Genomic DNA, 16,560 nt, shown 5'->3' on the forward strand with positions numbered 1-16,560 from the left:
AGCTATGGCGTGGCCCCCGCTGCTTCACAGCCACCACTCGGCCCTCTCTGCCTGGCCACGCCGGCTTCCACGGCACTCCCTGCACACACCAAGCAATGTCCTGCTCTGGGCCTGTGCCCCATGCAGCTCCCTGCAACCACAGATGCCCCGAGGTCCCTCTCAACGCCCCCTTACCGACGGGGCCTTCCCTAACCCCCCGCCTGTCCCCAGCCTTTACCCCCTCGGCCCCTTCTGGTTCTGCCATGGCTCTTCCTCCCTGCCAGTCATCCGGCACGTTGGCTTTGCCTGTCCCCTCTACGAGCACGTGGGTTGGATGAGAGCCGGAACTTGGCTTTGTTCACTGCCATTTCCCACCACCCGGGATAGTATCTGGCACGGGGCGGGACTCAAACCTCTATGAAAGCACAAGGAATGGAGGAAGGGGGGATGCTTGAGCCCACTCCCAGGACGAGTCACGGGCCAGGGGCTGCGAACAGCCCCAGAGAGGGGCCTGGGCTCAGGAGCAGGGAACCGCGCAGAAGGCTGGGTCCCAAGCAGAGGGTGGAGTCCTGGCTCCGCCCCCTCCCGCTCACACCTGCTAAACCTTCTCACCGCTGAGCGTTCTCTCCTTGCACCTCGGCCAGGCCCGTGGCGGGGTTCACCAGACTGCTCCAGAAGCCGCCGACATCCCTGGCCTCCAGGGCCTGGTCAATCAGGACCACGGCTGACAGCATCTCCACGGCCACAAAGAGCTCCTCGTGGCCGAGCTCCTACAACAGGGGAGCACCGATTCCGTGGGGCGGGTCAAGGGCTTGGGGCCACTGCCATCCTGCCCCCAAGGCCCTCCCACATCCCAGTCTCTATCCCAAGCCCCAACTCATTCGCTAATTCACTGCGCCCAACACTGAGTGTGCTCACCGTGTGCCCAGTGGGTAAATGCTCCACACACGCTCACTCTGTCCTCGTAACAGGCCAGCGGGGGAGGTACCATTAATGTCCCCACTTTGCAGATGAGCACACAGCGTAACTTGAAGCTAGCCGCCTGGTTCCAGAGCCCACGCTCAGCCAGAGAGCCGCACCGACTCCTTTCTGATTCCTGGCACACGCCAGGGAGGGCGCAAGGCCCCGGGAGACAGAGAGAGGGACACAGGGCCCCTCCACACGGCACCACACGCCCCACTTCCCGGCCCAGCTTTCTCCTCCCTTCCAAACACCTGCGCGTGCTGTTCCCTCCTTCTAGAGCACCTCCCTGTCCCGTACAGAAGGAGTACCGCAGATGAGGGTCACAGCAGCTGAGCTCACACACCGGGCCCACTTCTAAGCACGCGCGGTGACGCGTGTAGCCCTCACAACAATCCTGTGGGGAATTATGTTATTGTTCCCGTTTCACACGTGAACTGAGGGGCAGACAAGGAACTAACGCCAAGGTCGCACAGTGAGGACACAGCAGAGCCAGAAGCTGACTCCCGCTCTGCCGTCCGTGGCCCGGGTCACCGTGCATCACCTCCTAGGGCTCGTCTTCTCTGCCTCGTACTGCAGTCACTGGGATGGAGACCGTGCCCTTCCCGAAGGCCATGACTGGGGTCATGCTCTAAACTTCCCTCTGTGGGTATGATTCTCCACGGGTCTCCTCTCTTCCAGGAAGCCTTCCCGGACTTACCCCCAGCTCTGCTCCCTCCAGTTCCTAGTCTGAAGTCCTCTGCCACTGACACCATCCGTTTCTCCCTCCCTGTGACTATCTGGACCCTCAGGTGTGTTCCAACTCCTGCAGGGACTAGGACTTCCCTGCAGGAGGGCTCTGTCACCTCCATGTCTCGGGAGCCGTCTGGACAGGGGTGAGGGGGCACACACAGAGAGGTGACAGGCACAGACTTCCACGCAGCCGGCTTAGCATGCCTTCTCAGCACTGCCGGCCACGGCCGTCAGGCACCGTGTCCACCTCTGCGCCTCAGTTCCCTCACCTCTAAATGGAAATCTTCCTCACCCGCCAGGGCTCTAGCAAGGATCAATGACCGTGTAGAGCAGCGTCTGCTCAAGAGCGCTAGCTGCTATGAGAGCTCAGGATCCCTCCGAGGGTGCTCTGCACGGACCACCCCGGGCCCCCCCACTGCTTAGGACGCGGGGGCAGGACCCTCATTTCTGGGGCTCACCCCTCCCTGCTGCTGCTGGAGCACTGCCAGCTCCTGCTGGTACACAGCCGGGGCGCGGGGGCACACTGGAGGCAGCCGGGCTTCTGGGCACATCAGCTCCGCCACCGTGGCAGCCGCCACTCCCCTCCGGATGGCTCCGTTGATCCTGCACACGGCCTGGAGCACTGCAGGGGAGGAGGGAGAGGGCTGTACGGGCCGGGCGTCCAGGGCCCGTCCTAGTCTCCTGGCTAACTGGCTTCTGCTGGGGGACCTGAGGGGGCAACGCCTCTTCAAAACCGTTCTGCCTTCTGCTAGGTCCAGAATGAGCTTCTAAGTGTTTGTGAGGGAGGGGTGCTGAGTCACTTTGCGAGGCACTGAAAGAAACAGTGCGTCAGACCCAGAGATGGATCAGCCTGGCAGGTGGCAGAGCGGCCGCCTTGGCGGGGGGAGGTGCAGGGGCGGTGGACGCAAGACCGGCAGGAGGCTACGGGCACGGCTAAGAAGAGGTCAGTCAAGGGCTCTAGGGGCCAAATCTCGCCGACCGCACAGAGGGGCAGGTGGAGCCGCCTGGGCCACAAGGGGCAGGAGCGAGCTCGGAGGGGCCACGGGGCTTGGGAAGTGCCGAGCAGATGCATCCCCTGGGGAGAAGTAAGGGTCCAAAGACACCGGCCACTCCATGCCAGCGCTGCCTCCCGCCCCCAGAGCTCTGGCAGCCGGGGAAGGAGGGGTCCTGGTGGGAGACGGGGGACGGAAGGGGCAGAGGCGGCGCTGACGGATGCCATCACCCGCTTTCCACGGGTGAAAGCGCACAAGGAAAGCAGCCTGGACGACCGAAGGGCTGGCAGCGGGAGAGCGAGGGAAGGACAGGCTGTCCGGCCGGGCGGAATGGGCGTGTGACAAGAGGAGGGGGCACCGGAGGCCTCATCTGCCTCACGGAGCATATGGGACCGAAGTCCAGGCCGAGTCAGGGAAGAGGCCAGGAAGGCCCGAAGACACACGACACAGAGGTGAGCGTCTCACACCCGTACGCGACTTCTAACGCCAGGTCAGGACGGAGTTACACGGCTGAAACAGGGCTGGTGGCCACAGGCTGTGGCACCCCCCCCACCGCCCCCAGCTCTGCTTCACTTCACTCCTGCCACACGCTGACCTCCCGGGAGGGACACGATCACCAGGCCACACTCCTCTAATAAAAAATTGTATTTGTATATGATGTTTTCTTTTTCAGTTGGCTTCACGCCCAGCGTGGGGCCCAGTGGGGGGCTTGAACTCACGACCCCAAGATCAAGACCTGAGCTGAGATCAGGAGCTGGACACTTAACCAACTGAGTCACCTAGGTGTCCCTGTAGATAATGTTTTTAAGGGAAAGTGAGTTGATCATGAGTTTCTCACTACCGTCGAGAGGCAAGGACTCAAGCAGGTTGAAGCCGTCCAGATACTGGGCAAGTGCCCTGAAGAAAGCTGTCTGCCCCAGGAGCCGGCCTGATGCAGGACTGACTGTCGTTACCCCTGAGGCCTTAAGGAACCCGTCTGTAGTGTGCATGCAGGCAGCCTGGGCCCCGGCACACCAGGGAGGGGAGAGGTCCCGCTGGAAACGTGGGCAGCGGTTTGCATCGCCCTACACACCCCTACACAGAAGCCAGCCGAGGGTTAGATGCCGCAGTGATGGGCCCGGGGCCAGGCCTCAGCCTGGAAGTGACTTACTGGCTTGCTCCTGATAACCCTTCACGTTGGCTGCAGCCACACCAGCTTGGACCTCCTCCTTTTCCAGAAGATCCACCAGGCCCAACTCCTGGGGAGGGGAAGAGGTGACGTAGGAGAGAGCTCTCACAGGAGCTGCCCTCATGGGCTCCCAGGCCCACCCACCCCCACCTCCCTGCCTCTAAGTCTGGCTCTTTCTTACGCAGCAGGCACTGAACTAACAACACAGGCAGCACGAGGAGAGTGTCATGGAGAAAGCCAATGGCAGCGAGGACAAGATCTCTTGTCGCTGAGGCCCCCATTCAGCCATGGGGGAGCACGTCACTGCTCGCCGGCTGCCCCCAGGGACCCCTTGGTCAGTCTGGGCCATTAGGCTTTGGGGTGATGTAACCATTTACACACATAGTCAGCACTTACTGAATACAAGGAGGGGACGGAGGGGATGCCTAAGGAAGAGGCGGTCCCCATCCCACAGCAGACAGACAGAGCAGGGAGCAGGTAATCAGCTGACCTGTGCCTTCTGTTCTCTGTCTGAGCTCAGCTGTTCCAGGTACCAGTCAGCAAAGTCTCTCCTCACTCCGCGCAGGGCCAGGGCAGGGTCATGAAGGGCCTCGAGCAAGGCCTCAGGGCTCTGTCTCTCCAGGGCATCATCAACAACTTCTAGAGCCCCATGGACTGCAAAGACCAAGACCCCACAATGAACGATGTGCAGAAGCCCAGCCGGTACCACCCCAGACCTGCCCTGTTCTTCCTGCCCAGCATGACCCCCACCCTAAACCTTGATCTTGGCAGCCTCCCCTCCTCCCCACCCCAGACCGGGAGGACATCCTGACCCCAACAGGCAGATGCCCACTCCATCCTGGGCCTCCAAACAGCCCCTCCTGCCCTCGTGTCCGCCCCACCCCGTCCATTCCTCGCAGCTCCTTCTCCCAGGACCCCGGGCCAGCTGCCCTTCTAGCAGCAAGAGCTGGAAGGCCTGTCCTTTGCCTCTGCCCTGTCCATGGATCTCCATTCAAATAGAAACCCCCCGGACAGGGTCACTTCTCTGGATAGCGAGAGCCGAAAAGCAGCACACACCCTGCTGTTTGACTTTGGTCTTTCCCTGAGACCAGGGTTGACCCAAGTGAGGCTACAGGGCCTCTGGCCTGAGAGCTATCCCTGAACCTCCCGATGCGGGGGCTTGCCCTGGGAGCACCCCGAAGCCCTCCTGGCCCAGGTCTCTTACCGTTGACGTGGTTGATGTGCCCCTGGATTTCAGCCTGAGTCAGGTAGCAGTCATATATGTCCCAGCTTTCTCCACCATCCTGCAAAGACCATGCCGAAAGGGAGACCTGGGAAACCAGCTCAGTCCTCTCCTGCTCCCCGCTCCCTGTCTCTAATTCTTCCCTCCCCTGGGCGCCTTCCCAGGCCAAAGGTCGGCCTGGTCAGGAGGAATCTGGGGCTGCCTGGAGGGCTCAGTCGGTTGAGCGTCTGACTTTGGCTCAGGTCATGATCTCGTGGTTTGTGAGTTCCAGCCCTGCTTTGGGCTCTGTGCTGACAGCTCAGAGCCTGGAGCCTGCTTCGGATTCGGTGTCTCCCCCTCTCTCTGTCCCTCCCCTGCTTGCACTCTGTCTCTCAAAAATATATAAACATTAAAAAAAAAAAACGAAGAAGGAATCTGGAGAACCCCTGGGTTCAAGCCCTCGGCATGGACACGGTTAAGTCAAATCTCCTGTCCAGCCTTGGCCAGTTCTACGTCCCCACCTCAGCCCGGCCAGAAGATCCAGTCCCCAGAACCCGTCTCCCGCCTTCTCTCCTGAATCCTCATCCCTGGGTGCCTCCTCTGCTTCTCTACAACAACCAACAAGCGTTTCTCTCAGCAACTCTGGGGCGTGGAGACAGGATGTGACGGAGTCCTGTCCGCCGGAGGCCTTCTGGGCCACCCCACTCTCCACGCCTGCAGAGCAAAGGCTCCTCCTTACTCGGGTCTGGGCGCTGGCAGTCTTCTCTGCCTTGGCCTGGGCCAGGAGCTCCTGGTAGATGGCCGCCAGAGGCTCTCGAAGATTCTCCAGCAGAGCACTGGGATTCCGCAAGGCAGCCAGGGTGTCCTCAACCACCCCTCGCTCCACGGCCTCATTGATGGCGAGGACCGCCGCGTGGACTGGGAGGGGCATGGAGACAAGGTCAGGAGGCCAGAACAAGCCACAGGCCACCCTGACACCATTCCCTTTTTCCATCCAGAGGGCCGGGCAAACCAGGTCACCTCACAGACGACAGCCAGAATGCATTGGAGGCTTGGAGTCTGTCTGCCCTTTCACACGGAGCCCACCCCCCAGCAGGGCAGAGCCACACCCCTACCTGCAGCTTCATCCACCGACAGCTCATTGGCCAGAATGCCCCCGATCTTGCTGAAGGCCGGCAGCTGGAGGCCGTATTTGGCCAGTTCAGAGGCCATGTTGCTAAGTTCCTCGGCTGCAATGACACCACAGGTGCCTTTCCTCAGGGCCAGAGCCCCCAAGACCCTGCCCGCACGAGCGGCTGGGGAAGGAGCTGGGCTCACCTGAGAATTTCACTTTCCCGTAGAGATCATGTATCTGAGGGGCCAGTCCCAGCCGGAAGAGGAAGAGACTGGAAAAGAATGGAAGGCGTTGGGGCCTATTTATTTTGACACGGTCTGCAGGAGACGCCACAGGGACCTGGACAGGGAGCCCACCACACCTGCTCCCAAGTCCCCCCAGTCCACGGGGAGCGATGTTACTGGAAGTCAGGCCGAGGCAAACGCTACAGAAGATAAGTATGATGCTCGAGAGGCCAGGGGGCATCGGGACTTCGCAGAGAAGGGCACACTGCAGTTACCAGATGGACACAGAGGGTAAGGCAAGCAGAGACCCGCAGAGACCCGCAGAGCTGGGCGGGCTTGAAAGGACGTGGGAAATGAAGTCAGGACGAGACGACACGACAGACGCAGGAACTGGTCGGCCACTTTAAGCTCTAGCCAGCTGGATGCTGATGGCCGGTTCTGAGAAGAACCAAACAGCCTGAACATTCCCACTAGGTGAGCTGCATGCGACGCTCTTGAGGGCTCGTTTTGATTCCTTTGGGCCCCAGGCACAAACTGAAGACCCTTCCCTCCTGCCCTTTTCCTTCACCCCTGCAGGTCACACACAAACGTGAGCATAAATCTACGCACAACTGCAAAACTCTGAAGTCTCACTCTCCTGAGAAGTGCCTGCCTTCCTTCCTGCTGCCATGTTTCCTGTATCCACCTGGAGGGCGGAAGTCTGGGGCCTCTCACCTGAGGGCATGGATGCAGTAGACCACCCGGGGCATGTTCTTCTTGTCATAGATGTCTGTGGTCTCCGGGAAGAAGGTCTGGGGGGGAAAGCAGCTGGTTACTGCCGCTGGAAACGTGAAGGAGCACCAGCTATGGAGAGAGGGGCTGAGGAATGGGTCTTCCTCTCTGACCCGGGGAGATACTCCTTTGTTGCCTGGGGCTTCGAAGTCAGTCTCCCCAACCTCTGACAGCCAGCACTGTGGCCACACACACCAAGTGTTAAAGAAAGTGAGCCGAGGCCCAGGCGCAGACGCACGTCGCCAGATTCACGGGACACAGGGGAGGCTATTGCGGTTAGAGGATGCAGGCCGTGTCCTCCAGGAGAAAGAGGCCCCCTGTGCATCCCGTAGACACAGCGAGCCTGTGCCCCTGTGGACTCTCGCCAGGCAGGCGGCATGCTGGGGGGCCGGCCGTGCTCCTTCGGAAGGCCCAAAGAGGCACACACTGTCCAGGACCACCGAGGGCACAGGGCGCTCATCCCTGCCTCTGGGCCACAGGCCTCTGATCAGTGGGGTCCCCTCGAAGAACTGAGTCCTCCCTCCAAGACACGGCGTCCCATTCCGCCTGGCGACTCCCATGAGGTCAAAGCTCAAAACCTCTTGGTTACTTCAGATTCACAGGAAGGACCCAATCTAGAGACTTAACAGCGTTCCAGCCTCACTGAGGACAGCTGGCCCCTATTACTCCTGCCTCCCACCAAAGTCCCCTTACTGCTGCTTCCTTGTTGCACAGTTGCCTGTAGGAAGAACCCTGCAGAGTCCTATCATGCCTTAATTGGTACAGTTCCTTAGGATTCATAAAGGGAACTCACGCACATCATCCGGTCCTCCTGACAGCCTCACGGGGTACACAGGGCAGGGATCACCATCCCCATTTTACAGTCAAGTAACACACTGAGATCCAAAGGGCAAGGGGACGTGCCATGTATGGCCCACAGGGGACCCGGGCCCGGGCCTCCAAGTCCACCACCAAGGGATATGGCCCGTAGCAAGCCCACATCACGCCACGAAATTCTGGTGGAAGGCTGGCTAAATATGCATCCACTGCGTTGCACGGGGGCCTCGCTCACTAATGGGGACAGTGCAGCTTAGGTCAGGGGGCCTTCACCTCCCTCCACTTCCCTCACCCACAGGAAGTAGAGGCAGAGACCAAGTAACGTGGTTCAAAGACAGACACCTGCAGGCAATTTAAACCCTCAGGTTAAGTTAGCTAAGGAGACACATGATGACGAGGGCTGAAGGACCCAGGGAGACAAAGCGTGCGTGGTGGGGGTTGGGGGCCGGTGGAGAGTAAAGATGCACCCCAGTCTCGAGGCCCAGCGTTACCGAAGGCAGGCCGATGTGGGCTATGGCCGACAGCCAGAAGTTGATGTTGTCTGTGTGGCGGAAATGCAAGCCAGTTGCCTGAAAGGGAAGGAAAGACAAGAGAATCCATTTCTACAGTTCTCAGAGCTCCCCGTGGGCACAGCCCAGACCGCGGCTTGGAGATCTGAAGGGCGGGGTGGGGGGTGGGGAGCCAGCGGACCCTGCCCTGCAGATTTCCCATACTCCGTCCCCTGACCCTCCGGGAGAGAGTCACAGACGGAAGCCACCAGGAATGGATGAGCCAGCAGGACATTTGGGAAGGACGGCAGCCGGGGGAACAACAACCTAGTAAGGCTTCCTAGTAAAGGGGAGTCCAGAGGTGAGGCGGGAAGGAGACAGGGCTGTGCCGGCCAGAGCGTGGCGAAGGGGCGGCACGTCCAGGAAGTAACTTCACGGTGGCAAAGCCCCCCGGCCTCTGAGCGTAGACTTGGGTAGACCCGTTTGCTCAGAAGCCTCATGGCAGGGGCAGCCCAGGGCCCACCTAGCAAGAGTCCCTTGTTGCTAAGGAGAAGGGCAAGCAAGAGGAAGCAGGTAGAAGGGAGAGGCCTCGCCCCACCTGGTACCGCAGCTGCTCCACATCATAGATCTTCTTCAAGGGGACCACGGCGGGTGCAAAACAGTGGCCCAGCTTGGCCAGCAGCACCCCGTTCCGGAGGCCCTCCTCCAGCTCCACGGGGGGAGGAAGCTCCTCCTTCAGGCAGGCCTCCATCCAGCTGAAAGCACCAGAGCGAGCAGGACTGTGCCTGCCACCCACCCTGGCCCAGCTCCCGCCCCTCCCCCAGCTCCTGCCTCCCGTTCCCGCCCCTCCCCTAGCTCCCCTCTCTGCCCACCGTCTGGGTGCTCCCACCTCACCCCAAGCTGCCCCGGACACTGGGATGGCCAGTCCTCGGCCCCCTCCACCCCTGAAACTCCTCCCGGTCAGATCCTGAACCCGCGCATCCCCGGTGTGGGCCAGAACCTTCCACTCGGTCTGGTCACGCAGGCCTGCTGACCACACCGAACCTGCTCGCATCTGTCATTCTGCATGTTTTCTGGGAACCCAGGTACTGAAGGGTTCTGTCCGCCCCAGTGACCTACACAGCTCATAGCCCAGCTTGGGGGACGATGAGGGTAGTGGGGAACCCCCAGGCTTGGTGGGAGGGGAGCAGCACACAGGGCCAGGAAGGCCACAGCCCTCCGAGTCAGAAGTCCTGCTTTCCACACCATCCCCCACTTAGCCTTCGGAGCCTCGCTCGTACAACTTGCAAAATGAAGAGGACGCGACCTGTACTGTCTCTGCCTCGGCAGTAAGTGAGCTAACGAGAGTGAACATGCTGGGGACAGAAACGTAAAGCGTCATTATCACTGATGGTCGCGCGAGGGGCACAAGGGAGAGCGTAAGCGTTTTTCAGATGGGCTTTCCAGGCTTCTCCCTGTATGACGGCTACAGGAAAGTGTCTGTTTCCAGAGCGAGCCAGGCACACTGTGCTGCACTCTGTGCCTTTCCTGCCACAGATGCCTGCTTTCCTGTCCACTCATGCTATCTGTTTCCCTGGAGAAGATTAAAAATACGCTGTTGATTAAAAGGACAGAATGAAGCATTTGCTGCTGCCTTAGAGCCCACATCCATTTATAGGAAACACGGGTACAGAGGAACAAGCTGGCTGAAGCAAGGAAGAAAACAGACAAATCCAGGAGGGGAGATGAGCTACGGGGCACATGAGCTGGTTTCTTCACCAAGTCCGTGACGTAAAGAACTGAAAAGGGGAGGTGGGTCATCCTGGATTAAAGAAGATGTAAGAGACACCAACGTCGGATACAATTTGTGAGCGTTTCCAGATCCTTATTTGAATAAGCCAGCTGAAAGATAGGCTATTTTTTTCAGACAATCAGGAAAATTTGAAAATGGCCTGGGTATGGACCTTCCCGATGGAGGACTTATTTGGCTATTACAATGGCATCGTGGTTAGTATGTAAGCAGATGTCCACACACTTTAGAGATAGGCAAGGACGTGTGTAGGGGGATAAGAGGACGGGGTGTTGTCTTTGTCCACAGTGTGACCGTCTCCATGGAAAATCGGAAAGAAGGCGACACAAAGCCTCCGGGACCCAGTAAGGAGCGCAGCAAAGCTGCAGGACGCGGGCTTAATACGCTGAAGTCAACCACTGTCCCATATACTGCAGCGAACAGTGGGATTTGAAAAACACACACGGTTCCCGTTAGCACCCCCAAAATGAAATACTTAGGTCTAGGTCTAACAAAATACGTACAAGATCTCTGAGGAAAACTACGAAACCCTGATGAACAAAATCAACGGAAAACCACACTGCGTGGAAGACGCCCCACGCCCTGTACTGTAAGGACGCCAGCTCTTCCCGGCTGGATCCACACGCTCGGAGCCATCCCGAACGAACTGCCAGCAAGTTACGCTGTGGATAGCAAGACCCTGATCCTAAAGCCTGTATGCGGAGCCTGAAGGACCAGGAGAGCCAACACGACATTGCAGGAGAAGAACAGAGTTGGAAGACTGACAAGACCCAACTTAGCCACAGGAATCAAGGCAGTGTGAAAGAGACAGACCAACGGGACAGGATGCAGAGCCCAGAAACAGACCCACGTAAACACAGCCAGCTGATCTTTGACAGAGGAGCAAAGGCGATCCGGTGGAGCAGAGATCATCTCCTCAACAAATGGCACTGGAACAGCGGGACGTCCACACGCAAAAGAAATCCATCCAGAGGCTGACTTCACACCCTTCACAAAAATCAACTCAAAAGGGATCATCAGCTTAAATGTAAAATGCAGAACTATAAAACCCCTCGAAGATAACACGGGGGAAACCTAGGTGACCTTGGGTGTGGCGATAACTTTTTTTTTTTTTTAAGTAATCTTCATACCCGACGTGGGGCTCAAACTCACGACCCCGAGATCAAAGGTCGCATGCTCCACCGACTGAGCCAGCCAGGCACCCCTGGCCAATGACTTTTTAAATATAATGCCAAAGGCACAGTCGTTGAAAAAAAATAACTGGCCAGCTGGACTTAATTAAAATGAAAAACTTCTGCTCCAGAAAAGACAATGTCAAGAGAATGAGAAGACGAGACACACTCTGGGAGAAAAGATTTGCAAAACACACATCTGATAAAAGAGCAGTATCCGAAATACACAAAGACCGGGACGCCTGGCTGGCTCAGTCGGTAGAGCATGTGGCTCTTGATCTCAGGGTTGTGAGTTTGAGCCCTGTGTTGGGTGTGGAGCTTATTAAGAATGAATGAATGGGGGCGCCTGGGTGGCGCAGTCGGTTAAGCGTCCGACTTCTGCCAGGTCACGATCTCGCGGTCCGTGAGTTCGAGCCCCGCGTCGGGCTCTGGGCTGATGGCTCAGAGCCTGGAGCCTGTTTCCGATTCTGTGTCTCCCTCTCTCTCTGCCCCTCCCCCATTCATGCTCTGTCTCTCTCTGTCCCAAAAATAAATAAACGTTGAAAAAAAAAAATTTAAAAAAATGAATAAATAAATAAATAAATAAAAAGAATGAATGAATGAATGAAAGGAAGGAAGGACTCTTAAAGCTCAACAATAAAAGAACAGCTGATTAAAATATGGGCCACAGATACCCATTAACGAACACCTCAGCAAAGACACACAGATGGAAGGAAGCACAGGAGAGTTGCCCCACACCGTATGTCGTCCGGGAAAAAAGGAAATAGAAGCGATGAGACACCACTGCACCTGTGGGAATGACCGCAGTCTGCACACCGTCTACACCCGCTGCCGCAGGGAGGTGCAGCACCAGGAGCCCTCGCTCGCTGCTGCTGGGAAAGCGAAATGGTGCAGCCGCCTTGGAACACGGCTTGGTGCTTTCTTACAAACCCAGAATGTTCCTACCATACAACCCAGCCGCCTCACCCTGGGTAATTGCCCACAGGAGGTGAAACATAGGACCACAGAACAACCTGCATGCAGGGGTGCCTAGGTGGCTCAGTTGGTTGAGCATCCAACTCTCGATTTTGGCTCAGGTCATGATCCCAGGGGTCCTGGGGTCAAACCCTGCATTGGGCTCCGTGCTGAGCATGGAGCCTGCTTAAGATTCTCTATCTTCCTCTGCCCCTCCCCCGCTTGTGCTCTCTATAGAGGGAGGGATGGATGGATGGATGGATGGATGTATAGATAGATAAAAACCCTGCAGGCAGATGTTTATAGCAGCTTTGATGGTAAATGGCAGAGCTTGGAAGCAACCAAGAAGTCCTTCAGTAGGTGATCCCTCTCTGCCTTTCCCCTGATCACGCTTTCTCTGTGTCTCTCTCGCTCTCAAAAGTAAACTTAAAAAAAAAAAAAAAGGAATGAGCAGTCAAGCCCTGAAAAGTCACGGAGGAATCTCAAACGCACGTCGCTAAGTGAAAGAAGCTAGTCTGCAAAGGCTACGTACCTCATGGTTCCAACTATGGAGAAACGATGGAGACCGTAAAAAAGATAAGTGGTTGCCAGGGGGCGGGATGTGGGGACACAGAGGCAAAGCACAGAGGATGTTTAGGGCAGTGAACTTACTCCAACACACCACACTGACGGATAATGTCATTCTACGTTTGTGACGCATTCCACAGGGTGTGCGACACCAAGAGTGAAGTCCAAGGTAAGCTGCGGGCTTTGGGGGATCATGTGTCAAGGTGAGTTCATCACGCGCAACAAACGTACCACTCTTGGAGATGCTGATAGTGGAGGAGGCTGTGTATGTGTGGGAGCAGGGGGCATATGGGAAATCTCTATCCTCCTCTTAACTTTGAGCCTGAAACTGCTCTAGCAAGATAAAGTCTTAAAACAAGAAGAAAAAAAAAAAAAAGATGGGGTGCCTAGGGGGCTCGTCCGTGAAGCATCTGACTCTTGATCTTGGCTCAGGTCATGATCTCACGGGTTCGTGAATTCGATCCCTGCGTCGGGCTACGAACTGTCAGTGAGTAGCCTGCTTGAGATCCTCTCTCTCTGTTCCTCCCCCGCTAACCTGCTCTCTCTCTAAATAAAAAAATAAACTTAAAAAAGAGAGAGAGAGAGGTGCTATTTCAACTCTCCCTCTCCCACAGAATGGACTCCTTTTGCATTGGCTAGGGGGCAGGTGCCTGGGGCGGGCAGGGAGGGGACGGGGCTCCAGAAGGAGGCAGCCCCTCCGCTTACCGCTTGGCTTCCTCCAGCCGGCACAGGTACTGATAGGCCACGTTCTGCCGCCTCTGCTCGTCCATTTCCTCGGCTGTGAGGCGTTCATCTGAGGAGTCAGGGGGATAAGGTCAGGGCGGGGAGTATAGGACAAAGGGCCATAGCACTGAAGCTGCTTCTTAACAGACTTTCTTAGGCAACTCTGCCCAGTGACCTGGAGCACCTCACACGTCGGTGCCCCTCCTCCCGACAGCCCTGCCTCCCATCTCCAGCCCCCACCCCGTAAAGCCGCTCTGGTCAGCACCTGCAACAGGGGGCTCCCCTGTGTCAGAGGTGTTCCCTCCTGTTCCTCTCCAGCCGGCTCCTGACCCCTCCTTCCCTCGAGATCTCCCCACACGGATGTCCAGACCCCTCCGTGGCTGGGAACTTAGCTCCTTATTCTATCCCTAATACCCTCTGAGTTCTCTAAGACCTGGGCCCATGTCATCCTCCCCAAGGACCCTCCCAGAGACTTAGGCTAACAGGACCAACGGGACTCACCATCCCACAGCCACTCATTCACGTGCTACCTTCTGCATGTCAGGCCCTGGGTTAGCCCTTACTCTCAAGAAACAGATTCTCAGGGTGCCTGGGTGGCTCGGTAGGTTAAGAGTCCCACTCTTGATTTCGGCTCAGGTCATGATCTCACTGTTTGTGAGATCGAGGCCCTCCAGGCTGATAGCGAGGAGCCTGCTTGGGATTCTCTCTCTTCCTCTCTCCTACCCCTCCCCTGCTCATATACATGCGTGCTCACACGCGCTCTCTCTCTCAAAATACATAAACTTAAAAAAAAAACAAAGAGGGGCGCCTGGGTGGCTCGGTCGGTTAAGCGTCCGACTTCAGCTCAGGTCATGATCTCACGGCCCGTGGGTTCGAGCCCCACGTCAGGCTCTGTGCTGACAGCTCAGAGCCTGGAGCCTGTTTCAGATTCTGTGTCTCCCTCTCTCTCTGACCCTCCCCCGTTCATGCTCTGTCTCTCTCTGTCTCAAAAATAAATAAACGTTAAAAAAAAAAAATTAAAAAAAACAAAAAACAAAGAAACAGGGGCGCCTGGATGGCTCAATCGGTTAAATGTCCAACTTCGACTCAGCTCATGATCTCATGCTTCATGAGTTCAAGCCCCACATCAGGCTCTGTGCTGACAGCTGGGAGCCTGGAGCCTGCTTCGGATTCTGTCTCCCTCTCTCTCTGCCCCTCCCCTGCTTGCTCGCTCGCTCTCTCTCTCTCTCAAAAAATAAACATTAAAAAAAATTTTAAGAACAAACAGGCAGAAAGGGGCAGAGGGGGAGGTAGTTCAACAAAGGGAATCATGTGGAAAGGGGCACTCACTTGGGATTAAGTGGAAAGAGAGAGAGTCTTAAAAGATCACAAAGCTATCTTTACTCTCCTTTTTGGTATAAGTCACTTGAGGAGGAGAATAATATCCAAGCTCAATAAAATGCAGACAATACTCTGACCCCAAACTTGAGAACTGGGGTCCCTTAAGTGAGAGAGCACACGTATTGTGCCGTCCCACAGCCCCCCTCCTCCTGTCCCCCACCTCTGGAGTCTCCTTAGGGAAGACAATACAAAACCAGACGCGGTGAGACAAAGTTGCACACACACACACACACACACACACACAAGAAGTAAACACAGAGGGCCTGAAAAGAGACAGAGCTGAATCAGTCTGTCTTTGACTCAACACTTCATGCCAATCCTACTCTTTACCTCATTTCCTTATCGTGCATATCCTGCAACATGATTTGGAGGAGGGACAGGCTTATTGGAATTGACAGTTGAGCAAGTTAAAACACACACACACACACACACACACGCACGCACAAAACCTCCGCGTTCAGATCCGAAAGGCCCAGCCAATCATAGGAAATCCATCGGTTCCCTTCAGGGAGTGTACAAGGAACAAGTGTTGGCTGCTAAGCACGGAAAATCGACCAGTAAGCGAATGACATCACCTCAGAGCCCCGAGCTGAGGGCTGTGTGAGATGGGCGGGGCTTTGTACACTCCCGAGTCTTAAAAACAGTCTTCCTGCCCTTCCAAGGTCTGAAACTAGCTTCCCTTCAACAGAACGGGGAACGGGGACTTTGTTTTTTGAACGCTAACGGCAAGGAAGGGGAAGGGGCGGAAGAAGGAGATTTCGCCTTTCATTCAGAAGGTCAAACAGAAACCTTTCTGCCACCACACCTCCTGACCCCGGTCTCTTTCTCAAGCAGTGTATTGGCAAGCGCGGCCCGCGGACCACCTGCCTGATTACGTGGGGTGCGGGAAGCAGCGCAGCGGGCTTGCTACAAACGCAGAGAAGGGCCCCAGTCCAGACCTGCTGGAGCTGAAGCTCTGGGAGAGGGCTGCGGAATGCGGATTTGAAACAAGCCTCCTGGGTAATTCTGACCCTAACCTCTGAGAGGTCTGATCTCAAAGCGGCATCAAAAGCCGAGGTCTCTAGGCGTCCCGCCCCCCCCCCCCCACGCCCTTCCCCGCGTAGCGCTGGGCGTGCAAGCCTGCCATCCGTAACTGCTGCCTTTCTACGCGGCCACCCAGGCCACCTACACCCGCTCAGCCCCAGGGCCCCGGAACGTGGGGATGCGGCAGAAAGGTCGGTAAGCTTGGAAGCGCGGCGGGGTCCGGCGTTTCGCCGCTCCCGGTGCCACTGCGGCCCGCCGGAGACGCGACTGGGGGCTCCCTTCCCGCGCAGCGCAGGCCCGCCGCCCTCCTCGGTCCCCTCCGCACTCACACGGCGCCGGGCCCGCGCCCGCTCTCCGCCGCTCCATGTTCCTCCTCTTTCCAGGTTTGAATCTCCCGCCGCCCGGCCACCGCCCTCACCGACGCCGCGGCCGGAGCGCACTTCCGGCCAGGCCGCGGGGGGCGCTGGGATTTGTAGTTCCAGGCCACGCGCGCGCAGGCGCAGGAGC

General features: G+C 57.3%; 1 protein-coding gene across 5 annotated transcripts in view; it reads right to left on the reverse strand.

Annotated features, from left to right (window-relative positions):
* IQGAP3 (IQ motif containing GTPase activating protein 3) overlaps positions 1 to 16,537 on the reverse strand; it is a 35,990-nt gene extending 19,453 nt beyond the window's left edge. For 2 of the 5 annotated variants that reach the window (XM_045454496.1, XM_045454498.1), the window contains exons 1-13: positions 16,383 to 16,523; positions 13,633 to 13,720; positions 9,044 to 9,200; positions 8,449 to 8,526; positions 7,085 to 7,161; positions 6,350 to 6,417; positions 6,148 to 6,261; positions 5,772 to 5,950; positions 5,036 to 5,114; positions 4,322 to 4,485; positions 3,814 to 3,901; positions 2,130 to 2,293; positions 592 to 749 (exon numbers count right to left, since the gene is read on the reverse strand). In XM_045454496.1, coding sequence (XP_045310452.1) covers positions 592 to 749; positions 2,130 to 2,293; positions 3,814 to 3,901; positions 4,322 to 4,485; positions 5,036 to 5,114; positions 5,772 to 5,950; positions 6,148 to 6,261; positions 6,350 to 6,417; positions 7,085 to 7,161; positions 8,449 to 8,526; positions 9,044 to 9,200; positions 13,633 to 13,720; positions 16,383 to 16,419 — 1,451 coding nt within the window. In that variant the 5' untranslated portion in view covers positions 16,420 to 16,523. Of the gene's footprint in view, positions 1 to 591; positions 750 to 2,129; positions 2,294 to 3,813; positions 3,902 to 4,321; positions 4,486 to 5,035; positions 5,115 to 5,771; positions 5,951 to 6,147; positions 6,262 to 6,349; positions 6,418 to 7,084; positions 7,162 to 8,448; positions 8,527 to 9,043; positions 9,201 to 9,564; positions 9,801 to 13,632; positions 13,721 to 16,382 lie in introns of those variants that run through there. The other 3 variants (XM_045454493.1, XM_045454494.1, XM_045454497.1) reach the window with 3 other exon arrangements.
* Between the last annotated feature and the right edge of the window lie 23 nt (positions 16,538 to 16,560).

This window comes from Leopardus geoffroyi, chromosome C3 (genome assembly GCF_018350155.1).
Source record: "Leopardus geoffroyi isolate Oge1 chromosome C3, O.geoffroyi_Oge1_pat1.0, whole genome shotgun sequence".
Classification (NCBI taxonomy): Eukaryota; Metazoa; Chordata; class Mammalia; order Carnivora; family Felidae; genus Leopardus; species Leopardus geoffroyi.